The sequence below is a fragment of the Girardinichthys multiradiatus genome, chromosome 23, assembly GCF_021462225.1.
Source record: "Girardinichthys multiradiatus isolate DD_20200921_A chromosome 23, DD_fGirMul_XY1, whole genome shotgun sequence".
In the NCBI taxonomy this organism is placed as follows: Eukaryota; Metazoa; Chordata; class Actinopteri; order Cyprinodontiformes; family Goodeidae; genus Girardinichthys; species Girardinichthys multiradiatus.
The window spans coordinates 35493019-35520214 of record NC_061815.1 but is presented as its reverse complement, the minus strand read 5'-3'; the positions used below and the strand labels follow the sequence as shown (position 1 = coordinate 35520214).

At 39.9% G+C, this 27196-nt stretch overlaps 1 protein-coding gene across 1 annotated transcript in view; it reads right to left on the bottom strand.

Annotated features, from left to right (window-relative positions):
- Positions 1-24826, bottom strand: part of gfra4b (GDNF family receptor alpha 4b) — an 87564-nt gene extending 62738 nt beyond the window's left edge. Inside the window, exon 1 of the mRNA XM_047352818.1 lies at positions 24462-24826. Coding sequence (XP_047208774.1) covers positions 24462-24504 — 43 coding nt within the window. The 5' untranslated portion in view covers positions 24505-24826. The remainder of the gene's footprint in view (positions 1-24461) is intronic.
- Between the last annotated feature and the right edge of the window lie 2370 nt (positions 24827-27196).

Genomic DNA, 27196 nt, shown 5'->3' with positions numbered 1-27196 from the left:
CTACAGTTTCACCAGACCACACCCGGTGCCACTCCTGTCAGATAAGACCTGGAAACTGAAGATAGACATGCTCATTATACTTGGACAAAATTAGACTGTAAAAATGTTACCCGGTTCAGGAAGTCTTGATCTCAGCTTAGAATCTGGATTGAATAGCATAAATGATGAACAAATGTAGTGCTTATTTTTGTTTCATAGCAGAGTATCTGCTTATTTTAGTTAGTTTAAAAAAGCAGAACTCATCTGGTTATAATTTGACAATATTGGCATTAAATTATTAAAGATGGCTTACACAAAAAGGTTAAGATAGTTTTTCAAAAATATTTCACCAATGTCCTTGTCGATAATACTTTTAACAATGATTATCTGATCATATTGGTATCCTGAAAATGTGTTTGTTACGGCTGGTGGCCTGTGTTTTGTTTTGTACCATCAACAGACTGGCCAGCCGACGTCGCTGAAAAGCGCCGTTTTCCTCCGTGCTATTGGTACCGCTGTTTCTGATGGGATCGGATTTCTTCTTCGCTGTTCCTGACGGACTCGGATCTCCCTGCGCGCTCTGCACTCCTCCTGCTGGACGTCTCCGGGAGTTTATGTTGGACTATTCATTTCCTGGTTCTTCCAAATTCGCCGCCAATCATTAAAAGGACTACACTATATAAACTCTCTGCACCTGCCACTAAAGGCAGCTGTGATTTGGACAGAACAGCTCGCCACATTTGACCTTGGTGTTGTGAAACTTTGAAGCTTGGGTATTTTGTATGCTTACCTGCTTGTTGGTTAGCTCTTTAAAGTTTGTTAAGCTTTATCCTGATTTGTTTGTTTGCTTGTTGTTAGCAGGGATGCTTTGATTTAGGAAACTGTTGAATTAGTTTGTCCCTCCTTTTGGGGGATTATTTTTAGTTAAATTACTGATTGTTGTGTATTTTGTTAAATTTATAGTCATTGTGTATTTTGGGTTTTACCCCTTATTTCTTTATTTTCATACAGTTTGTACTTCGTTAAGTACCCTCCTTTTGTTTGTTTTGTTAAAATAATGGAAACTGAACTAAAAAGAAATAAATTACTCTTTCTTTCACAAAACCAATAACACCCGGTTTGAATGTTTACTTCCCCCTACCCCTAGACCAAGTGGGGTCGTAACAGTGTTGTTCAACAACAATTAAAATATGTTTTTTTCCTAGTTACCTTAAAATAATCTATAGAATTATTTGAGTCTGATGATTAAAATGTTTGCCCTTTACTATCTTTCTTATTGGTCAGGCAAGATAATTAAATTTTATATGTATGTGAAAACAAGCAATACCAGTCTTTTATTTTTTTCCCATTGTGGCCATTATAAGGCCATAAACCGATTTCTCTTATTTGATTTAGTGAAGAGATCCTTCCAGACATGAGATGGCAAAATTAATCAAAAAATAATTTCAGTGTACAAGCTGCCAGAACTCAGCTGTTATATGTTCCAGAATGGGAACAGTGAAAAATATCCCGTTTACAGGCAGATAGGTGGTGTAATTCACTTGCCTGGCAATGTAAATAAACAACTAAACAATTAAATATTATAAAGTCTTAAGCTGCAGTTGCTTGAACTGAGTTAATGCAGTTGTGTGGCCTGTATTACACAAAGCTACGGATATCAAACAGTTCAGTTTTTGAGCTTATTCATCCTGCCTGTGACAAAAATAAATAAAAATAAATAAATAAATAAAATCATTCAAGAGACAGCACTGCATGTAAGAGCAAAGGTATCATAACTCTTTTATGGCTTGTGAGACAAACATTTTTGCTATTCATCTATATGAATATACTGCAGCACAATACAAATAAAAATGAATATGACCATATTTTCCCTCTATTCCGCTCACTGGAAAACAGAAAAGGGATCACTGATTAATTATAAGAAGATGGTATTTATTTAAACACTAAAACAGTTTATTAATCAAAGTACAGCTCAAATCTGTCTTAATACCACATTAGATCAAAAATCAAAGTTAGGAAACCTCCATCTGCTAACCTAATCACAATCAAGATCACATCTTCCTCAAGTCAAAACAACTGCTGTTTCTTGTCCAAGTTACCATAATGATATTTCACATAAGAGCAAAAACGTATTAAAGCTACCAAGTAGACCAAAATCGGGTCACCGCAGGTGCAGCGCTGGTGGTGTAAGGGTTAAGCGTGTGACCCTGTATAAAGGCAACAGTCCTTGATGTGGCTGTCCTGGGTTTGAGTCCTGGACCTGGCAACCTTTGTTGAATGTCTCGCCCTCTTTTCTGTCTGCCTACTGTCGAAAAAATAAAGGCCTTTAATTTTGGAGATGCTGTGACTCAGTTTTTTTCTTTTAGATATTTTTGTCAGCACTAGAGCTCCTGTGCAATGTAACCAGTCTATGAAAAGGGATCCAAAGAAGAAACAGAAACAGAAGAAAGTCTCACTGATGCACCAAGGGAGAAAAGTTGGCCTGTATGATCCTATAATGCTGGTGCTGATAGAAAGGTGGGGTCAGAATATACAGTGCATCTGAGTTTGTTGTGTCTTCAACACAGTGTGGGTGTCGACGCTGACACCTGAATCTAAAATATATGAAGATCAGAAGTAGACCAAAAGTAATGGAAGAAGATGGCCTGGACTGATAAATTGTATATTGCATGAATGTGCACATTTTCATGAGAACAGTGTTTTGTGATGGCTGTGGCCACTGGACCTTTTCCAATTAGGTCTAAAATATAAGAAGAGCAACTACTGTATTTTTTTAAAACTCCTGTCTAAACATCATCAAGTTTTGATTGGTTTCTTGGGCAAACTGAAGGATTTAAACTTAAGTGTCACTATCACCTAAATTTGAAAAGTTAGAATTAAATAACTGATGTATTTCGTCAGTGATATACACATCGACTAATTGGAAAGGAAGACTCTTCTTTAATAGGAAATTCATCTCTGTCACCATATGATTGCTTAGGAGGAGGGATTGCTATGAAGTAAATGACTCAATGCAATGAGTTTGGTTCCTTTGATAGAAAACTAAATACTGTTTGGCACAATTAATTCAATGTGATTGCACTGTTTTCTGAGTTAGATCAAAATGGAATGTATGTAATTAAATTTAAATCTTTCTTTATTATTGCACACATTTAGTGATATATTTCTGTATATAAATTTGATCTGTTTGTCGTGTCTAAATGCCTTTAAGTGGCATTTCTTTTGAATTGGTGCTATGTAAATAAAATCAGTTCAGAAATGCAGACCATTTGCTTGTATTGTGTAGAAAATTGCATGCGAGATGTAAGTCATTTGCCAAAATACACAAGCAAAAGTGCAGAGAAAAGCCAATTTTACTTTGTATTGAGACTGGCGACTTTATTTTCCATTAAATATTGTATCATTCTCTTAAAATATTTATTCTCAGTGTGTATGCCTGAACTTTCACTGGGCTTTCTTACAGTAAATCCCCACTGTCTGACCCAGCATAGGAACTAGGAGACTAAGGAAGGCAGCTTGATCAACACTAAATGGAAATCATTCAAGCAAAAAAGAATGTGCTTTTGCAAAGACGGGTGGACAAACCACAGAGTGTTCAGTCTTTCCTACACAAACAGAACATTTCACCAGGAGCCCGACTGTTCCTCCAATTTTAACCGCACTAGCTGTTCTGGCCAAAGCCTTTGTCAGCAGTTACTGTCGTATGACCCAGACCTGATTGAACAAACTGCTGGCTTTGTTCAAAACCAGTCAATGTTTTTAGTTTTTAATAACAGCAAAATCAAGTTGAAAAAAAGATCTCACCCTAGCACAATAGACAAGGTTAGGATATTTGGTATGCTGCTTTCATGCTTTGGTAAACCTCATGCAAATCCTCAGAAACAGATTTGTTTCTCAAATTTAAACAGGGCAATTAATGCATCTATTATGCTTTACAAATTCTGATTTTAAGCACAAATATTTAGGCTACTTGATCTGAAATTAACTGAATTTGGTAACAGTAGTTCATAGCTAAACTATGGATGAAACTACAGTTCTTTGCAAAAGTATTTATTTTTATTTTTTTTATTTTCACATTTTGTCACATAACATCCAAAACTTACAGTGTATTTCATTGGGAATTTATGTGCCAGACCAACACAAAGCAGTGCCTAGTTGTGATGTGGAAACAAAACGATACATGGTTTTCAGGATTTCTTACAAATGAAAATCTGAAAATGTGGTGCGCACATGCATTTAGCCCTCTTTACTCTGATACCTTCTCAATACAAAACTCTACAGAATTAAATATTTGACAATTTTCCATTGCAAAATAGGTAAAGCTTAGTGAAATTGGGTTGATAACATCTATGAACGGGCTGCATGGTGGTGCAGTTGGTAGCAACTGCACCACCATGCAACATTATACAGGTCCTTCTCAAAATATTAGCATATTGTGATAAAGTTCATTATTTTCCATAATGTCTAATTAATTCTATAGTTTCCTTCCAGTTTAAGTGGAAGCCAGTATATTGGTAGGTTTTTAGTTGTTCCGTACTTTTTCCTCTTTTAAATGATGGCCTGTATGGAAGTTCAATGGGTATAAATTCTTTTGCAAGGCATAGTAAATGACTGTGGTGCTAATCAACTCCTCAGTGTGTCTTACTGCACCATAACATAACAAAGGAGATGATTGTAGATTATAAGAGAAACAGGAATAAGTCAAAAACTATTTCCATCATGGGAGAAGTGGTGGAGGTGGTGGAGGAGTATAAATACCTTGGTGTTCACATGGACAACAGACTAGAGTGGAGATGCAACTGTGAAGCCATCTACAAGAAGGGACAGAGCAGACTGTACTTCTTGAGGAAGCTTAGGTCCTTTGGTGTTTGGAGCAAGATGCTGCATATCTTCTACAGGTCCTTCTCAAAATATTAGCATATTGTGATAAAGTTCATTATTTTCCATAATGTCATGATGAAAATTTAACATACATTTTAGATTCATTGCACACTAACTGAAATATTTCAGGTCTTTTATTGTCTTTAATACAGATGATTTTGGCATACAGCTCATGAAAACCCAAAATTCCTATCTCACAAAATTAGCATATTTCATCCGACCAATAAAAGAAAAGTGTTTTTAATACAAAAAACGTCAACCTTCAAATAATCATGTACAGTTATGCACTCAATACTTGGTTGGGAATCCTTTGGCAGAAATGACTACTTCAATGCGGCGTGGCATGGAGGTAATCAGCCTGTGGCACTGCTGAGGTCTTATGAAGGCCTAGGATGCTTCGATAGCTGCCTTTAGCTCATCCAGAGTGTTGGGTCTTGAGTCTCTCAACGTTCTCTTCATAATATCCCACAGATTCTCTATGGGGTTCAGGTCAGGAGAGTTGGCAGGCCAATTGAGCACAGTGATACCATGGTCAATAAACCATTTACCAGTGGTTGTGGCACTGTGAGCAGGTGCCAGGTCGTGCTGAAAAATGAAATCTTCATCTCCATAAAGCTTTTCAGCAGATAGAAGCATGAAGTGCTCCAAAATCTCCTGATAGCTAGCTGCATTGACCCTGCCCTTGATAAAACACAGTGGACCAACACCAGCAGCTGACACGGCACCCCAGACCATCACTGACTGTGGGTACTTGACACTGGACTTCTGGCATTTTGGCATTTCCTTCTCCCCAGTCTTCCTCCAGACTCTGGCACCTTGATTTCCGAATGACATGCAGAATTTGCTTTCATCCGAAAAAAGTACTTTGGACCACTGAGCAACAGTCCAGTGCTGCTTCTCTGTAGCCCAGGTCAGGCGCTTCTGCCACTGTTTCTGGTTCAAAAGTGGCTTGACCTGGGGAATGCGACACCTGTAGCCCATTTCCTGCACACGCCTGTGCACGGTGGCTCTGGATGTTTCTACTCCAGACTCAGTCCACTGCTTCCGCAGGTCCCCCAAGGTCTGGAATCGGCCCTTCTCCACAATCTTCCTCAGGGTCCGGTCACCTCTTCTCGTTGTGTAGCGTTTTCTGTCACACTTTGTCCTTCCCACAGACTTCCCACTGAGGTGCCTTGATACAGCATTCTGGGAACATTGTGTTTGTTCAGAAATTTCTTTCTGTGTCTTACCCTCTTGCTTGAGGGTGTCAATAGTGGCCTTCTGGACAGCAGTCAGGTCGGCAGTCTTACCCATTATTGGGGTTTTGAGTTATGAACCAGGCTGGGAGTTTTAAAGGCCTCAGGAATCTTTTGCAGGTGTTTAGAGTTAACTCGTTGATTCAGATGATTAGGTTCATAGCTCGTTTAGAGACCCTTTTAATGATATGCTAATTTTGTGAGATAGGAATTTTGGGTTTTCATGAGCTGTATGCCAAAATCATCCGTATTAAGACAATAAAAGACCTGAAATATTTCAGTTAGTGTCCAATGAATCTAAAATATATGAATGTTAAATTTTCATCATGACATTATGGAAAATAATGAACTTTATCACAATATGCTAATATTTTGAGAAGGACCTGTATTCATATGCATGACAGTTCGACTTCCAGTCTTTCTGCATGGAGACTAAGGAAGGCAGCTTGATCAACACTAAATGGAAATCATTCAAGCAAAAAAGAATGTGCTTTTGCAAAGACGGGTGGACAAACCACAGAGTGTTCAGTCTTTCCTACACAAACAGAACATTTCACCAGGAGCCCGACTGTTCCTCCAATTTTAACCGCACTAGCTGTTCTGGCCAAAGCCTTTGTCAGCAGTTACTGTCGTATGACCCAGACCTGATTGAACAAACTGCTGGCTTTGTTCAAAACCAGTCAATGTTTTTAGTTTTTAATTACAGCAAAATCAAGTTGAAAAAAAGATCTCACCCTAGCACAATAGACAAGGTTAGGATATTTGGTATGCTGCTTTCATGCTTTGGTAAACCTCATGCAAATCCTCAGAAACAGATTTGTTTCTCAAATTTAAACAGGGCAATTAATGCATCTATTATGCTTTACAAATTCTGATTTTAAGCACAAATATTTAGGCTACTTGATCTGAAAATAACTGAATTTGGTAACAGTAGTTCATAGCTAAACTATGGATGAAACTACAGTTCTTTGCAAAAGTATTTATTTTTATTTTTTTTATTTTCACATTTTGTCACATAACATCCAAAACTTACAGTGTATTTCATTGGGAATTTATGTGCCAGACCAACACAAAGCAGTGCCTAGTTGTGATGTGGAAACAAAACGATACATGGTTTTCAGGATTTCTTACAAATGAAAATCTGAAAAAGTGGTGCGCACATGCATTTAGCCCTCTTTACTCTGATACCTTCTCAATACAAAACTCTACAGAATTAAATATTTGACAATTTTCCATTGCAAAATAGGTAAAGCTTAGTGAAATTGGGTTGATAACATCTATGAACGGGCTGCATGGTGGTGCAGTTGGTAGCACTGTTGAACCCAGGACCTTCTAGGTCCTGGGTTCAACAGTGCAACATTATACAGGTCCTTCTCAAAATATTAGCATATTGTGATAAAGTTCATTATTTTCCATAATGTCATGATGAAAATTTAACATACATTTTAGATTCATTGCACACTAACTGAAATATTTCAGGTATTTTATTGTCTTAATACAGATGATTTTGGCATACAGCTCATGAAAACCTAAAATTCCTATCTCACAAAATTAGCATATTTCATCCGACCAATAAAAGAAAAGTGTTTTTAATACAAAAAACGTCAACCTTCAAATAATCATGTACAGTTATGCACTCAATACTTGGTTGGGAATCCTTTGGCAGAAATGACTGCTTCAATGCGGCGTGGCATGGAGGTAATCAGCCTGTGGCACTGCTGAGGTCTTATGAAGGCCTAGGATGCTTCGATAGCTGCCTTTAGCTCATCCAGAGTGTTGGGTCTTGAGTCTCTCAACGTTCTCTTCATAATATCCCACAGATTCTCTATGGGGTTCAGGTCAGGAGAGTTGGCAGGCCAATTGAGCACAGTGATACCATGGTCAATAAACCATTTACCAGTGGTTGTGGCACTGTGAGCAGGTGCCAGGTCGTGCTGAAAAATGAAATCTTCATCTCCATAAAGCTTTTCAGCAGATAGAAGCATGAAGTGCTCCAAAATCTCCTGATAGCTAGCTGCATTGACCCTGCCCTTGATAAAACACAGTGGACCAACACCAGCAGCTGACACGGCACCCCAGACCATCACTGACTGTGGGTACTTGACACTGGACTTCTGGCATTTTGGCATTTCCTTCTCCCCAGTCTTCCTCCAGACTCTGGCACCTTGATTTCCGAATGACATGCAGAATTTGCTTTCATCCGAAAAAAGTACTTTGGACCACTGAGCAACAGTCCAGTGCTGCTTCTCTGTAGCCCAGGTCAGGCGAATCTGCCGCTGTTTCTGGTTCAAAAGTGGCTTGATCTGGGGAATGCGACACCTGTAGCCCATTTCCTGCACACGCCTGTGCACGGTGGCTCTGGATGTTTCTACTCCAGACTCAGTCCACTGCTTCCGCAGGTCCCCCAAGGTCTGGAATCGGCCCTTCTCCACAATCTTCCTCAGGGTCCGGTCACCTCTTCTCGTTGTGTAGCGTTTTCTGCCACACTTTTTCCTTCCCACAGACTTCCCACTGAGGTGCCTTGATACAGCATTCTGGGAACATTGTGTTTGTTCAGAAATTTCTTTCTGTGTCTTACCCTCTTGCTTGAGGGTGTCAATAGTGGCCTTCTGGACAGCAGTCAGGTCGGCAGTCTTACCCATGATTGGGGTTTTGAGTTATGAACCAGGCTGGGAGTTTTAAAGGCCTCAGGAATCTTTTGCAGGTGTTTAGAGTTAACTCGTTGATTCAGATGATTAGGTTCATAGCTCGTTTAGAGACCCTTTTAATGATATGCTATTTTTGTGAGATAGGAATTTTGGGTTTTCGTGAGCTGTATGCCAAAATCATCCGTATTAAGACAATAAAAGACCTGAAATATTTCAGTTAGTGTGCAATGAATCTAAAATATATGAATGTTAAATTTTCATCATGACATTATGGAAAATAATGAACTTTATCACAATATGCTAATATTTTGAGAAGGACCTGTATTCATATGCATGACAGTTCGACTTCCGGTCTTTCTGCATGGAGTTTGCATGTTCTCCCCGTGCATGCGTGGGTTCTCACCAGGTACTCCCACAGTCCATAGACATGCCTGTTAAGTTAATTGGTCTGTCTAAATTGCCCTTAGGTGTGTGAATGAGTGAGTGTGTGCATGGTGGACTGCTGGTAGACCACCCATAGACTGCTGGAGATAGGCACCATCTTCCCCGCGACCGACTATGGATGAAGCGGTATAGAAAATGACTGACTGACCGACATCTATGAACATCAATTTTCAAGTGGACTTGACTTTAACTCGGCCAGTTTAAGTCAACACCTTTCAACAGAAGCTCTGGCTGTATGTTTATGGCCAACATCCTGCTGGAAAGTGAACCGGTCCCAGCCTCGAGTCTTTTGCAGCTTGAAACGCTCAAACCCATCAATCTTCTCATTAACTCTGACCAATTTCTGTCCCTGTAGAAGAAAAGCATCCCTAGGTAGCTTCCACTACCATTCTTCACTGGGGGATGTTGTATAGGCCAAAAATTTCAGTTTTGATCTCATCTGACCAGATGAGCTTATATGGTTTTTATATCTCCTACATAGCCTATGGCAAACCAGATTTGCGGAGTGCATGAATAATAATTGTCCTGTCAACAGATTTTCCCACCTGAGCGGTGAATTTGTGCGGCTCCTCCAGAGGTCCCATAGACATTTTGGCTTTGCTCTAATTAATTCTATAGTTTCCTTCCAGTTTAAGTGGAAGCCAGTATATTGGTAGGTTTTTAGTTGTTCCGTACTTTTTCCTCTTTTAAATGATGGCCTGTATGGAAGTTCAATGGGTATAAATTCTTTTGCAAGGCATAGTAAATGACTGTGGTGCTAATCAACTCCTCAGTGTGTCTTACTGCACCATAACATAACAAAGGAGATGATTGTAGATTATAAGAGAAACAGGAATAAGTCAAAAACTATTTCCATCATGGGAGAAGTGGTGGAGGTGGTGGAGGAGTATAAATACCTTGGTGTTCACATGGACAACAGACTAGAGTGGAGATGCAACTGTGAAGCCATCTACAAGAAGGGACAGAGCAGACTGTACTTCTTGAGGAAGCTTAGGTCCTTTGGTGTTTGGAGCAAGATGCTGCATATCTTCTACAGGTCCTTCTCAAAATATTAGCATATTGTGATAAAGTTCATTATTTTCCATAATGTCATGATGAAAATTTAACATATATTTTAGATTCATTGCACACTAACTGAAATATTTCAGGTCTTTTATTGTCTTAATACGGATGATTTTGGCATACAGCTCATGAAAACCCAAAATTCCTATCTCACAAAATTAGCATATTTCATCCGACCAATAAAAGAAAAGTGTTTTTAATACAAAAAACGTCAACCTTCAAATAATCATGTACAGTTATGCACTCAATACTTGGTCGGTAATCCTTTTGCAGAAATGACTGCTTCAATGCGGCGTGGCATGGAGGCAATCAGCCTGTGGCACTGCTGAGGTCTTATGGAGGCCCAGGATGCTTCGATAGCAGCCTTTAGCTCATCCAGAGTGTTAGGTCTTGAGTCTCTCAACGTTCTCTTCACAATATCCCACAGATTCTCTATGGGGTTCAGGTTAGGAGAGTTGGCAGGCCAATTGAGCACAGTGATACCATGGTCAGTAAACCATTTACCAGTGGTTTTGGCACTGTGAGGAGGTGCCAGGTCGTGCTGAAAAATGAAATCTTCATCTCCATAAAGCTTTTCAGCAGATGGAAGCATGAAGTGCTCCAAAATCTCCTGATAGCTAGCTGCATTGACCCTGCCCTTGATAAAACACAGTGGACCAACACCAGCAGCTGACACGGCACCCCAGACCATCACTGACTGTGGGTACTTGACACTGGACTTCTGGCATTTTGGCATTTCCTTCTCCCCAGTCTTCCTCCAGACTCTGGCACCTTGATTTCCGAATGACATGCAGAATTTGCTTTTATCTGAAAAAAGTACTTTGGACAGTCCAGTGCTGCTTCTCTGTAGCCCAGGTCAGGCGCTTCTGCCGCTGTTTCTGGTTCAAAAGTGGCTTGACCTGGGGAATGCGGCACCTGTAGCCCATTTCCTGCACACGCCTGTACACGGTGGCTCAGGATGTTTCTACTCCAGACTCAGTCCACTGCTTCCGCAGGTCCCCCAAGGTCTGGAATCGGCCCTTCTCCACAATCTTCCTCAGGGTCCGGTCACCTCTTCTCATTGTGCAGCGTTTTCTGCCACACTTTTTCCTTCCCACAGACTTCCCACTGAGGTGCCTTGATACAGCACTCTGGGAACAGCCTATTCGTTCAGAAATTTCTTTCTGTGTCTTACCCTCTTGCTTGAGGGTGTCAATAGTGGCCTTCTGGACAGCAGTCAGGTCGGCAGTCTTACCCATGATTGGGGTTTTGAGTGATGAACCAGGCTGGGAGTTTTAAAGGCCCCAGGAATCTTTTGCAGGTGTTTAGAGTTAACTCGTTGATTCAGATGATTAGGTTCATAGCTCGTTTAGAGACCCTTTTAATGATATGCTAATTTTGTGAGATAGGAATTTTGGGTTTTCATGAGCTGTATGCCAAAATCATCCGTATTAAGACAATAAAAGACCTGAAATATTTCAGTTAGTGTGCAATGAATCTAAAATATATAAATGTTAAATTTTCATCATTACATTATGGAAAATAATGTACTTTATCACAATGTGCTAATATTTTGAGAAGGACCTGTATAAGTCTGTTGTGGAGAGTGTGATCTTCTGCCATCATCTGCTGGGGAAGCAGCATCAGAGCCAGGGACTTAAAAAAGCTCAACAAGCTGATAAAGAAGGCTGGCTCTGTTCTGGGGACTCCTCTGGAACCTCTGGAGATCATTGTGGAAAGACGGATTCTTCATAAAATGAAGAACATTATGGAGAACCCTGAGCATCCTCTTCATGAGACTGTTTTACAACAACAGAGTGTCTTCAGTCAGAGGCTTCTTCAGATCTGCTGTAAGACGGAGCGCTACAGGAGATCCTTCCTGCCCACAGCCATCAGCATCTACAACGGCTCTTTGAAGAAACCCTCATAATGAGCTACAACATTTAATTTCCCTTTGGGATTAATAAAGTATTTTTGAATTGAATTGAATTGAATAACATTTCCCTATTGGTTCGATACATAAAATGTGGAGGCTGATTCCTGGCAAAAACAAAAAAAGGGCTATGGAAGGTTTCTCAAAGAGGCTGTGGAATAGAATAATCATGTTTACATCTTGAATATTTACTGCTGTGAGGGAAATGAACTCCTAAAATGTTCTACTGAGCCATGCTTTTATGACTTTATTGCCTAATTTTACAATGCCATAAGGGTTCTAAATGCATTTAGCAGATACAGAGAAACAAAGTCTTTAATTTGAAGTCCGGTCTCTTTCAGCATGTTAAATGTAAATGAACTTTAGCATTTAATTCACCCTCAGTATATATAAAGTAAATCTTCTGATAATGTCTGACCTCCTTTATAATTAGCTTTAAAACATCACCTTAGACCTTCTGTGTTTTGGCTGGAAAACCATAAGACAAACTGTGAAACAATCAAAATGCTGTGTTGGGGTGTACCCCAGTGGATGAGAGGGTCGTATCCCTGCGCCTTCGGGTTGGGGAGAGGTCTCTGACTATCATTTCAGCCTACGGGCCGAGTGGCAGTGCAGAGTACCCGGCCTTCTTGGCGTCTCTGTCGGGGGTGCTGGATAGTGCCCCTCCCGGGGACTCCATTATTCTGCTGGGGGACTTCAACGCCCACGTGGGGAACGACAGTGACACCTGGAGAGGCGTGATCGGGAGGAATGGCCTCCCCGATCTGAATCCGAGTGGTGTTTTGTTATTGGACTTCTGTGCTAGTCACGGTTTGTCCATAACGAACACCATGTTCAAACATAAGGGTGTCCATCAGTGGACTTGGCACTAGGACACCCTAGGCAGGAGGTCGATGATCGACTTTGTTGTCGTATCATCAGACCTTCGGCCGCATGTTTTGGACACTCGGGTGAAGAGGGGGGCTGAGCTGTCCACTGATCATCACCTGGTGGTGAGTTGGATCCGCTGGAGGAGGAGAAAGCCAGTCAGACTTGGCAGGCCCAAGCGCATAGTGAGGGTCTGCTGGGAACGTCTGGCGGAGCCCTCGGCCAGGGATGTATTCAACTCCCACCTCCGGGAGAGCTTCGACCAGATCCCGGGGGATGGTGGAGACATAGAGTCCGAGTGGACCATGTTCTCCGCATCTATTGTCGATGCTGCTGCCCGTAGCTGTGGCCGTAAGGTCTGCGGTGCCTGTCGCGGCGGCAATCCCAGAACCCGGTGGTGGACACCGGCAGTAAGGGATGCTGTTAAGCTGAAGAAGGAGTCCTATCGGCTGTGGTTGGCTTGTGGGACTCCTGAGGCGTCTGACGGGTACCGTGAGGCCAAGCGTGCTGCGGCCCGGGCTGTGGCAGAGGCAAAAACACGGGCCTGGGAGGAGTTCGGTGAGGCCATGGAGAAGGACTACCGGTTGGCCTCGAAGCGATTCTGGCAAACCGTCCGGCGCCACAGGAGAAACAACCAACACTGTTTATAGTGGGGCGGGAGACTGCTGACCTCGACTGAGGACATTATCGGCCGGCGGAAGGAGTACTTCGAGGATCTCCTCAATCCTGCCATCACGCATTCTGTGGTGGTTGTCCTCTTCAGGTTGGAGGGGAGTTCCTGCCTCAAGTGGAGGAGTTTAAGTATCTCGGGGTCTTGTTCACGAGTGAGGGAAGAATGGAGCGGGAGATCGACAGACGGATCGGTGCGGCTGCCACAGTAATGGGGGCGCTGTGCCGGTCCGTTGTGGTGAAGAGAGAGCTGAGCCGAAAAGCAAAGCTCTCACTTTACTGGTCGGTGTACGTTCCTACCCTCACTTATGGCCATGAACTTTGGGTCATGACCGAAAGAACGAGATCCCGGATACAAGCGGCTGAAATGAGCTTCCTCCGTAGGGTGGCCGGGCACTCCCTTAGAGATAGGGTGAGGAGCTCGGCCATCCGGGAGGGGCTCGGAGTAGAGCCACTGCTCCTCCACATCGAGAGGAGCCAGTTGAGGTGGCTCAGGCATCTATACCGGATGCCTCCTGGACGCCTTCCTTGGGAGGTGTTCCAGGCACGTCCCACCGGGAGGAGGCCCAGGGGACGGCCCAGGACACGCTGGAGGGAGTCTGCTGCCCCCGCGACCCGGTCCCAGATAAAGCGGAAGACGATGAGTACGAGTACATCACCTTAGACCTTCTGTGTTTTGGCTGGAAAACCATAAGACAAACTGTGAAACAATCAAAATGCTAATAAAATTCCTTTAATGCATTTTGACTTCATCATTTTCATAAACACAGTTCGGTTTTAATTCTACTATTAAATCAAAATATTGGTAGCAGCAAATTACAACTTTTTGCATCCTAGTAAACTGTGCTTCGTCTACCAGTTAATTTTCTTCTACATCTTGGATCACATAAATCTCAAAACAGAAATACTCACTAATTAGTGAGCATTGATGTAACTGGCACTATTACAAAAATGAATTATGGTATCAAACCCATTTATTTTTCACCCCCATTTGTCACTCCCAGTTAATGGCATGTATTTGGCTTTTACACCCCCCCACCCACACAAACACACACACACTCAGCAGGCTGACAGTCTGTTTGGTTCACACTGAGGACATGCAGCAGTTTTTAACTTCCCAAATTTGATCTGCCTAAAGTTATATTTTAATATCACAAGCAGACAAGGATGTGAGAAACTGAAAAATGTCATCATTAAAGGTCAGAGACATCAGACAGACTGATATCAGATGAATATCAATGTGCAGATTCTAAAACTTCAATAATTAAAGAGAAAGCTAGGAAAACATGAGGTTCTGCAGAAACATACGTGTCTTACTGAAGTTTAAATTTGAGTTCTACATTCTGTATATGATATATTATGTTTTTTTAAATCAGCCCTTTTAAAAACATTTATCAAACAGTTGTTAGAGCTCATTAAGCTCGGATTCCACATATTCTTGCAAAATAAATTTCAGTACCTTTTTTTAACCCTGTTTTTAATAAAAAGATCCTGGAGACAAGCCAACGAAAGCCATCGTACTTCACCACAGGGTTTACACACACAGCACATTTAGACACATCAATTAGCCTGACATGCAGCTGTTTGGATTGTGGGAGACCACAAGTTCAAGAAATCCCACACAGGTAGAGAGAAAACAAGAATAACCCACATTGAAAGCCCCCAAGCTAATATAAAGCCAATTATCTAGTTACCTTACTCCCCAGTGTAGATTCCAGTTAATTGCAATGCTTTAACACTATTTTATTTATCTCTGCACCTGCTTGATATTACTTAGTATTGTCTTTCAGGTGCCTTATGAAAATTTTCTACTTTTTGTTACATTACGACCACATACTTCAATTTATTTTAGTGCAATCAACCAACTGAAAGTAGTGCATAATTCTGAATCAGAACAGAAAATAAAACACGGTCCTCCTCCTTTGCTCTTTTTACAAATAAATTCAACAAATTTGTCCTTTATTGAAAAGTAGAACAACAAAGCCCACGTTGACAAAGAGCCCTGAAAAGCCCTGTTTGCAAGTTTGCCACAAGTCATGTACAGGACACACCAGAACTCATTCTTCCATCTGTTTACTGAGAAAAGATCAAAACCAAACCTTTTTAGCGTACATCGAAAACCTTTAATGAGGCAGAAAACAAACTGCATATCACCCAAAAGAAACATGGTGGTGGTGTTAGCATCATCCTGTGGGGATTCTTGGGTTTATTAGAGACAAGGAAGATGGTCAGACCTGATGGAAAATTAAACATAAACAAGGACAATCCTGGAAAAAAACATGTTGGTTGCAAAGGACAAAGACCCAGCAGGACAATGACCCCAAGTATACATCCAGAGCAACGTTTTCCAAAATTGCAGCTAAAGGTAGTTCTACAAAGTACTGCTAAAAATGCAAGCCACACTTTTCAGATTCTTACTTTATATAATGTTAAAAACCACGTACTGTTTTCCTTCCACTGTACAACTATGCCCTACTTGTTCAAGAAGTATAAGTATATATATTATGTTAGGCATATTGTTAGGCAAGCATTAGCATCAGTTTAGTACCTGAATGTGTGGTCCAAAAACGTTCACTGACTAGTTATAGATAACCACATAATTACAAGGATTATCCACCAACATGTGTGTGCATCAGAACACTGCATAACATGTTAGGTTTGGATAAATTATACTATTTCATCAGTGCAGACACATTAAGAAAGCAGCAAATAAAATACATTTTGTTAATGAAAAGAGCTGAAAAATGTATTTGGCATTTATTAAAAATCTAGTATTAGGCTTAGTGGTGTTTTACTTTTTTTAAATAACATAATCGCCAAGTACTTTTTTTCCAGATTTTTATTTTTGTTGCACATTTATTGAAACCAAAAAGAGTGATAATGAGGACTGAAGAGAGACTAGAGTTTATCAGAAGGCAGAACACACCAGGTGTTTTAACAAATATAAAGAACAATGAAGTTTTTGTCTTAGAATCTCTCTGGATACAAAGGAGCTAATAAAGTAAGAGCTGTCATGCATAATGTGGGGGTCCAGGTGCAGACAAGCCCTGTAAACCGGGGTGAATAAAGAAAGGAAATTCATCTTGAAATGATAATGAAATTCAGAACACATGAGGAATAGCTGAAAATGAACCAGTCATATGGTAGAACGAACTGGCAAGAAAGGAGAAGAACAAGACCATTCATACACAAAGTAATCACTGATTAATGGTTTTGGGTAACCATCGACTAACTAAAACCAGATGGGAAGCAACCAACTTGGAATACCTAACTACTATAAAACAGTAAAATTACTACAAAATAAAATAGGAAGTTAAGATAACAGAAATACAGATCATTCAAGGTCAGAAACTATACAAAACAAACCAGAACACATCATTTATTGCACTGGTGGTAACATTTTGATAATTTCAATCACAGAACCACTGAAATTTTCCTGCAGGAAATGAGTTGTGGCCTTCAGTTTTCATAACATCAAAAAGTAATCTTTAGAAATTCTGTTTAACTAAACAGGTGTGATGAATAATTGCAGCAATGATTTATATTCAATGTAGACGATGCTGAAAAAAAAACAATATTTTAAAGTATTATGTAAGAAGTTGCCTTGGCAATTATGCTCATTTGCTTTTTGTAGATTTTTCCTCTGCTTTTAATACAATTCAGCCTCACATTTTAGCTCGTAAATTATTGACTGATTTTAACTTGTGTCCTACTATTGTTGAATGGTTCTTAGATTTTCTTGTGGATAGATCACAGCGTGTCAGAGTAAATGGTTTTATGTCATTTGAGGCGTTTTCTTCTACTGGTTCTCCTCAGAATTGTGTTCTTTCTCTCCCGCTGTATATCTTCTACACTAATGATTGCAGGAGTAAGTACATGGATAGACATATCCTGAAATTTGCAGATGATACAGGTATTGTCAGCCTGTTACAGGGAGAGGACGACTCACCTGGTCAGGTAGTGGAGGATTTCATTTTGTGGTGGGATAGTTTCCATTTGACCTTAAATGTCACTAAAACCAAAGACATGTACATAGATTTTAGAAACAAGTCGAGTCCAGTATCTTCAGTACTCAATAAAAATGAACGTGTGGAGAGTGTTCTGTCCTAAACATATCTGGGAGTTGTCATTTACGACAAGTTGACAATTATTGAAAATACAGATAAAGTTAGTTAAAAAGCTCACCAAAGACTCCACTTCCTCCGTAAATTAAATAAGTTTAGAGTGTATAAAGTTGATGACCATTTTCTATAACTCTGATTGAATATGTCCTCACTTTCGCTTTTATTACCTGGTTTGGCAGTCTGTCAGCTGGACACAAGAACAGGATCAAGCAAACTGTAAAAATTGCTGGCAAAATTATGGGAGTTAGATTACCCAATTTAGAAGAAACGTTTTTAAGGAGAGTCCTACAAAAGGCATTACATATAATCCACTCTTCAAATCACCCACTCCATGGTGAATTTGAGCTACTAATGCCTGGAAGGAGATTCAGGCAACCCAAATAAAGAACAAACAGATGGAAAAACGTTTTTACTAGCCAGGCCATCATTCAGATACATTTTCAAGATAATCGGGCTTGATTTGTTTTTTCCTTGTCTTACAATTTACTTGTATATAGATGTTTATTGATTTTATTGTTGCTGATTCATTGTGTGATTGTTTCTGTGTACATGGGTATTGTCTTTGTTTATTTTTGTCCCACCTTGCTGTAAGGAGAATTTCCCTAAGGGAACACAATAAAGTGATACTGATACATAATCAGCTATTGAGCACAGATTTTAATTTAGCTCACTTCTGAAATTCAACTGTCGAGATCTTCACCAATTAGAGATTTGAAGGCTGAAAATGCATCCTTGTGTTTTATGTGGTATAGTGATATTTTGTCCCATCAATGCCAAATACAGCTTCAGCATATACCGGGTTGTGTAAGTAAAGCTAAATACATAGTTTAAAATGAGACTTGTACCAAATCCCCATGCAAGAGCCCACTTAGTTTATACTGAATTGCAATGACTAACACGACTTATCTCTATTAAGTTTCATCCACCAATGTAAACAACATTCAATCCAATGATGCAGCAGCATGGCTGAAGTGGAGTACAGTTACAAATCATTTTGTTATAGGAAGAGGATTAAAAATAGTGCATCTCAAATCAGTTAAAAACTGAAAATGCACTAAAAGCTCTGATAGGACTTAATAAAAGAACAACTTGAAATGACTAATAATGAATGTAAACACTTTTGGCCACTACTTCAGGATTCTGAGTAGTTTATTCTTCTGTTTTCAATCTGCTTTTAGTTTAGATTATTTTGGACTATTAATGCAATCAGCTTTGTCTTACTACTGGGTCCTCCATTGTGTTTCTTCTTCTTCTTTTTCTTTATCGTGTCCTGTTCATCAGAGTAGCACTCAGAAGTGTTGTCTGAGTATCAAGAAGAAGCCCAACAGATTTATTTCACAAGTGGAGAATTACGGCTAACGCTATAATGCTCCACTTGATATATACACTGCTCACAAAAATAAAGGGAACACTGAAATAACACATCCTAGATCTGAATGAATGAAATATTCTCATTGAATACTTTGTTCTGTACAAAGTTGAATCTGTTGACAACAAAATCACACAAAATCATCAATGGAAATCAAATGTATTAACCAATGGTGGCCTGGATTTGGAGTCACACACAAAATTAAAGTGGAAAAACACACTACTGGCTGATCCAACTTTGATGTAATGTCCTTAAAACAAGTCAAAATGAGGCTCAGTATGGTGTGTGGCCTCCACGTGCCTGTATGACCTCCCTACAATGCCTGGGCATGCTCCTGATGAGATGGCGGATGGTCTCCTGAGGGATCTCCTCCCAACCCCCATTTGTGGACATTGGGCCCTCATACCATCCTCATGGAGTTGGTTTCTAACCGTTTGTGCAGACACATGCACATTTGTGGCCTGCTGGAGGTCATTTTGCAGGGCTCTGGCAGTGCTCCTCCTGTTCCTCCTTGCACAAAGGCGGAGGCAGCAGTCCTGCTGCTGGGTTGTTGCCCTCCTACGGCCTCGTCCACGTCTCCTGGTGTACTGGCCTGTCTCCTGATAGCGCCTCCAGGCTCTGGACACTACGCTGACAGACACAGCAAACCTTCTTGCCACAGCTCGCATTGATGTGCCATCCTGGATGAGCTGCACCACCTGAGCCACTTGTGTGGGTTGTAGAGTCCGTCTCATGCTACCACGAGTGTGAAAGCACCACCAACATTCAAAAGCGACCAAAACATCAGCCAGAAAGCATAGGTACTGAGAAGTGGTCTGTGGTTCCCCACCTGCAGAACCACTCCTTTATTGAGTGTGTCTTGCTAATCGCCAAAGATTTCCCCCTGTTGTCTATTCCATTTGCACAACAGCTGTGAAATTGATTGTCAATCAGTGTTGCTTCCTAAGTGGACAGTTTGATTTCACAGAAGTTTGATTTACTTGGAGTTATATTGTGTTGTTTAAGTGTTCCCTTTATTTTTTTGAGCAGTGTATATAAAAAAACTTTATTAAAAACTGCTTTGGGATTCTTTTAATTGCAAACCACACTGAGACAGAAACGAAAAGGAAAAAAAAGAAGCTACAAAGAGGGAGGTCATGCAAAAAGCAAAGAAAAGAGTAGAGAAAGAAGGGTGGAGAGAATACAAGACCAGTAAAACAACTGTTTCCACTATGCCGATCAATCAAAGGTTATCAAGGTCAAGCAATCTCAGGTGTCTCATTAAAAGTCAGCTAAATGATGAAAATAAAGTAAAACTGATATAGTGAGCCTGAACATTATTTTTGTTGAGTATTCTTTTGCTGATTTGTTAGGTTTAAGAGTCTGTTTAATGGGTACTTGTTCAAAAAACCTCCAGTTTTTGTTATAACAATGTTGATTTTGTATTTATTTAGATTACTTATTCACTTTCACAGCAAAAGAGTTATGTTTATGTTTAATTTGAGCTGAAAAGAATAAAATGCCTGAGAACAAAATCTTTAGTTAAAAAGTTAAAGACATTAAATAAAACGATTTTATTTAATAATCATTTGTTATACATTGTATTTTTACTAATGCATATGACTGAGGGCAGCATTTCCAATACCATTATCCAAGGGGAGCGCCCCGCCAACAAGGTAGTAATAGTACTTTTTCACAGTTGATGTCATACATTTTATAAGATCACTTTGTGAGTAATTTCTATCCCTGCCTCGTCGCTACTGTACTTTCTATGGCAAACTTGACAAAAGCTGGATGAAAACACATTTCTCATACTAAGCATCATCAAAGCTAACAAGCTGATTTACGTGTGTTCACACGCAGGGGAACATCTGCTCCCCACAGCAGACAGATAGCGGACAGAAAAACATGCCGGCAAAACATGGAAAGCAGGCATGGATATCTGCAGTTTTTAAAAGCACAGAATTTCCTTTCTAAAACAGGTTGCACACAGTCACAATCACACATTCTCACCCTCATGCGTACACCAAACAAAGACCAAACAAGCTTGCCAACCAGAGCTGCCCCAAAGAGTCCTTCACCCCCAATGAACCCCAACATGAATTTCCCCACAGGGGCACACCCCACAGATGAGCTCCACCCCCAAAAAGCCAATGAATCACTCCACACCCAGCCATGCTCCAAGCACCCTTGCCTGCACCCTGCCCTCCACCACACAGCGTACCACGATGGCAAGGCAAGGGCCCCACCTAACACCACCCTGTGTGGAAAGACCCCATGTTTACCTCTGCCTGCTCAAATGTGGTGTTGATGTGTGTTGTTGTAGAGTGCATTTAAAAAGAAAAAAGAAAAACGGGGGGGGAAGAGGGTCTGCCATGCCCCCTCCCAGAAACCTTATTGTCTACATGCACCTTAACTGTTAGAGGTAGGCGCATGCACTATAGGTGAGGTTAATAAAACACACACTCCTATGATGCACCCAGACCCCAAGGCCCTACATGAGTGGTAGTGTGATAGAGCGGGCGGAGAGAGGTGTCTGGGGATGGGGAGGGAAGGACTAGGGGGCTAAATACTCTTCCAGGGAGCCAGCTTTCCTGCTGACAACAATAGACACCACCCCCTTTCGCTGTGTTCCAACAAAGGAGGGAGGCACAGGCACATCCACCAGGCCCAAGACTAGGGACAGACACTGGGCCCCAAGAACCAACTGAAAATCAGGACCAACATCCCCGGCTGGGATTGAAACCTTTCTATACCTTGAGTCAGTCTAATCCTAGTTTTAAGATGGCTATAAGACCTGAAAATGTTTGCCCTTCTTTGTTAAGTGGTTGTTTGTTGTTTTTTTTTTTTATAAAACTTGAGCATTGTTGGCACAAATTAATAGACAGAGAAATATTTTAGTCCGTGGTCTCCTGAAAGGCAACTCTACAATAGCAGCATTTAATGGACACTTTTCACAACAGAGAAGTTTTGATGTTTGCCTTTAGAAATGATTCTGGAAAATTGTGGTCATTCTGTTGTGGCCTCCAGGTATCTGAAGTTGTTAAGCGAGGGGGATAATGTGTAATTTTATTTCATCTGACCAGATAAGATATAGATACCAGAGGAAATGTGCAGAATGGTGCAAAAGCAAGTTTAATCCAGACAGATTGTAGAAACCGACCTTTAACTGTTTCATCTGGGAAAATAGCTAAATAAGCAGGGGCACAATATCCACTGTAATTTAACATAAATCTGCAGGTTTGTAAACAGACACATTAATGTGCCTGGTGAAGGTATTCATACTCTTTGAACCATTAAAAAAAAATTTCACATTACCACCACATAACTGAACTGTGAAAAACTATTTTCAAGTCTTGCCTCAGTTGGAGTTGGATTTAAGTATGCATTTTGACTGACCCATTAATATGTATTAGTCTGAACCACTCCTTCGCAGCGTTTGCTGTTTAATTTCATATAACCTTTCTTCCAGACATTTTGTAAAAAAAAAAAAAAGTTCAATATTAGTTCATTTGAGCAGAATCCAGACTTCAATCTGAGAAAATCTGTGGAGAAAGCTTAGATTAGGGTAATGGCCAGGGGGCCTTCCAACCACAAAGACTTGAAGCTAATCACCAAAGATAAATTGTCAAAATATCTGTGAAAACCAGCAAAAAGCTGGTAAATAATTACAAACAATTGATTGATTGATATTTGATTGCTGTTATGCCAATAAAAAAAATTTCAACTGATTTCTGAGAAGCGTAAAAATGATCATGTAAATTCAAATCTGATGAGTGTTATGTTGCTTTGTGTTCTTTTGGGATAACAAGCTCTCAAATTTCAAAAACTTGCTGGTTAAATGAAAATAATTTTAAATGTACATCTGCCAATAAATTTGGCCTAACTGTAAAGTGGACCTCTTGTGAATTTCTTTCAGCCATAGTTTTCTCTATGTCATGCTTCCATTAAGGCAAAAATTTGTTAAATAGAGTACAAATAGATATCACATCAACAGACTGTCCTACCTGAGCTGTAGATCTCTGCAGCTCTTCTACAGTTAACATATTCAGGTTAGGTTGATTGATTCCCATGTCTTGGGTTTAATGTTGTGTCATACAATGTCCATTTTCAGATGGTGGATTGAACAGTGTTTCATGAGATGTTCAACGTTTGGCATATTGTTTTGTAACCTTACTCTGCTTTCTGTCTTCATGATGCTGTTTGTTCAATTTTCCCTAACCAAGCTTCGAGGCCTTCACTAGATAGCAGGATTTATACTGAGACTAAATTATATAAATTATTATAAATTATATTGGACTCTTTTAGGTACTTCTGAATGCACCACTTTGTCTTGATCTATCATACAAAGACCCAGTAAAATATGTTGAAAGTTTGTGGCAACATGGCAAAATTTGAAAAAGTTCAAGCGGTATGAATATTTTTGCAAGGCACTGTTTGTATAAGCACATCATTAGGGAACATCAGTGTTTCTATCTGTTCAAACCCTTTGATACCATCAACATGCAAAAAAGTTGTCGTTGGCTTCAGTTCAGACAGAGAAGCATTTTCAAATAGTAAACTATTTGCATTCAGCTTGTCTTACTGGCATGTCCTTTCATGTATTTAATGAATGACTTCCTCAAGCAAAGCGCATTAATAATTAACAAAGATTAGCTATACTTTAATGCATTTCCCGGCCTTTGTTAATAAGGAAAGCTGGAGCCATGTAAAAATAGAAAAGAAGCAATCAGAGTGTCTATAATCATGAACCTGGTTGAAACTTTATTTCATAACAAAATAGATAAATAATTGAGAACAACCAGCTGCATGTTTCTCTCCACCAACTCTTTCTGCTGTTGCCACAGAAATCAATATTCCAGCTTCATTCAGTTAGAGAGCAATATTTCACAGATGACTGATGTACTGCGGCCAGTGGTCGCTTATGGAGGATTTACAAAACAATAAAGCAATTCCATCATAAAATGTAAACACTCTTGGAGTTGTGTACTTGACAGAAAATATTTTAGGACAAATGTCTCTGCAAGGGGCTCATGTAATTCAACAGCACACACTTAAACCATGCCTGCACACAAGCAACCAAGGCAGACTTGCAAAGAAACTATTTTGCGTGGTTTACCATATTGTGATGTGAAACTGCCATCCATTTTGCCATAATCACAAATCCTTAATTTTTTAAGAAATTATTTTACGCCGCAGCTGTAACTGCATTGATCCAATCAAAAACTCATGCAGCAAAAATTGGTCACAGATTTTCACAAATTAGGCCTAGAAAGAGAAGTTATGACTTACCAAAAGTTAGGAGCAAAGACAGATAAACTCCCCACTGATCCATCTCTGTCTGAATTTCAGGTTCTGCCTCAGAGCTTAAACATCTACAGCGGGATATTCCTGCTGCGCATTTGGATATCCTTGTTTGTGCAAAGATATTTTTCTCCTCAGCCACTCTAATGTAGTGTTTGTCGCTTGATTTTATAAAATGTTTTTATATCTCAGGATCCCATCAGTTTCTTTCGAGCCGCTCTCACTGTCGCGTTTTTGCGCAAAGGCACAGCCATGCGTGATGATGCGAATGAAAGTTGTCCTGTGCGCTGAATGGTCCGCCGGTATGAACAGCCTTCTGTGGTCGCTAAAGTCCTTGAGTCCGCTGCTGGAGAGATGCTGAGCGCAAGAAGCTGCCGAGAGGGAGGGGTAAGGGAGGCAGGGAGGGGGACGTGTTTGTGTAGGAGAGGCATTAGGCAGTCTGGTCACACAATGATTGCTTAGGCGTGATTTTATTTTCTGTTCTAAACAGTAGCGTTTGTTAATTTTGTAACTGAAAACATAATTATCTTTCTCTTCCGCAAGTCTATAGTGTGTCAGCATAGCTTTACAGAAACCCAGTGGGTGCTATGTGATTTTATTAAGTAGAACTGAGCTTCTTTAAGTATTTTCCTCCTCAGGAGTGACCAACTTACAAACATTCCTCCAAGAGTACAGTCATGGCTTATCTAGAAAGCCACAAAAGAACCAAGAACAATATCTAAAGCACTGTGGGTTTTATATGCCTTAGTTAAGGTCAGTGCTCATAACTCATGTTCAAGAAAGAGACTGGACAAAAACAGTGTCCATGGTCCAGTTCCAAGGTAAAATCCACTACTGACCAAAAAAGAATACAAGGCCAGTCTTACATTTGCCAAATAAAATATTAGTGATCCTCAAAACATTTTGTAAAATATCCTGTAGACTGAAGAGACAAAAGCGGAACCTTTTGTAAGGCTTGTTTCCTTTACACCTTGCTTAAAACTACACTTGGAGTATGCGGGAGGAAAATGATCAGACTATCAAGTCCACTTCTGCATGTGTAAAAATAAAAATTTAGGGGGTTTTGGAGCACTGGAGACAAAGCCTGGACTTAAATCAAAATGAAACTGTGTTTCATTACCTTAAACAGGTCATTCATATTTGAAAGCAATTCAATGAGGCTGAATTGTAATAATTCGGCAAAGAGGAGAAGGCCCAGATTATTTCACGCTGATGTAAAAAGCCTCTTGCCTGTAATTGCAAACGCATGATTGTAGTTGTTGCAGTGAAGGGTGTCACCGGCAGTTATTAGTGTTAGAGTCAATTTGGTAAGATTTTTTTCTTTGAATAAATTAAATTAAATTTTGTGAACAGATTTTTTATTTACTCTGTTTATCTTTATGTAATATTAAAATCTGTTTGATACTCTTTTTGTGACAAAAAAAAAAAAGAAGAAATCTGTAATGGCACAAAAACTGTTTTATAGCACTGTTTAGTATAACCTTTGCTTTCAAACACTATATGTAATTTTGTACTCTTCTCGCCCATGTTTTTGAACTCTAGCAAAGGTTTGCCTTTTCATTATCATCACCATTTCTTCCTTTATCTTCATCATCAACTAAAGCTTGAACACTAGTCATTCTGTTTGCTTACATAAGTTGATTTTTTTTGTTAAAAATTATATATAAAAGAGGAAAAAAAGGTTATTATACTTTAAGCAGAAGGTTATAGATACTATCAAAAGTCTTATTGTAGGGCACAATTTTTGTGTGCAAATTTGTTTTACTTCAGCTATTTGACCCTGAGCCCCCAATGTTGCACTTTGTGCTGACAGCGGTCTAACAGGGCACCCAGAAAACTAAACAGATGATTAATGACAACACATGATAAAGCAGAACTATCAACACACGCATTGTCAGCCACTCAGCTTGGGACTTTCTTGACAAAAAACACACTTTTTGGTGGGTGGGGGGTTTGAGCAGTTTCTTAATTTTCTTAGTCCAACATTAATTTAAAACATGCCTCTCAATAGAAAAAGAAGAAAAGGTTTAACCAATCTATTCTCTCAAGTCAGCTAACTATAGATAATAACCTGTAGGGCCTTGAAAAATTGTTTATATTTTGTCACCTTACAACCACAAAGTTTAATGTATTTTACTAGAATCTTATGTGGCTAACACAAAGAAGTCCATAATTGTAAAGTGAAAAGACAAGAACCCTTTTTTTATTGACTACAACGTTTTTGAGGTATGTTTCCAGCTTTACTAAGGATGCTTGATTTGATTTTGGTCTGGACTTTGAGTGGGCCATTCCAACACTGAGATTGTGCATGTTTAGGGTCATTGTCCTGTTGGAAGGTGAACCTCTGCCCCAAAATGTGTTGCAGCTGCTAAGAGGTTTTCTTCCAGAAAAGCTCTGTATTTACTTTGATTCCCCGCAGCATAATGCTGCCATAACATATTTCATGATAATAGTGGTGGCAGGTTTTGAATATTTTTACCAGTAAGAAAGGTGTGGTTTTGAATTCTATTGAACCCCCTGAGTCAATATTTTATATAACTACCTTTTGCTGCAATTTTGCAAAATGTTGCTCTAGCTGTGTGTTGCTGTCAAGCTGGAAGGTAAACCCTCATCCATTGTCTATACCCACTTGTCCATGAAGGATTGCGGGGGTACTGCCTAACTCCAACGTTCACTGGTTACACTCTGGACAGGTTGCCAGTCCATCACCCCTGTGTTTTGCA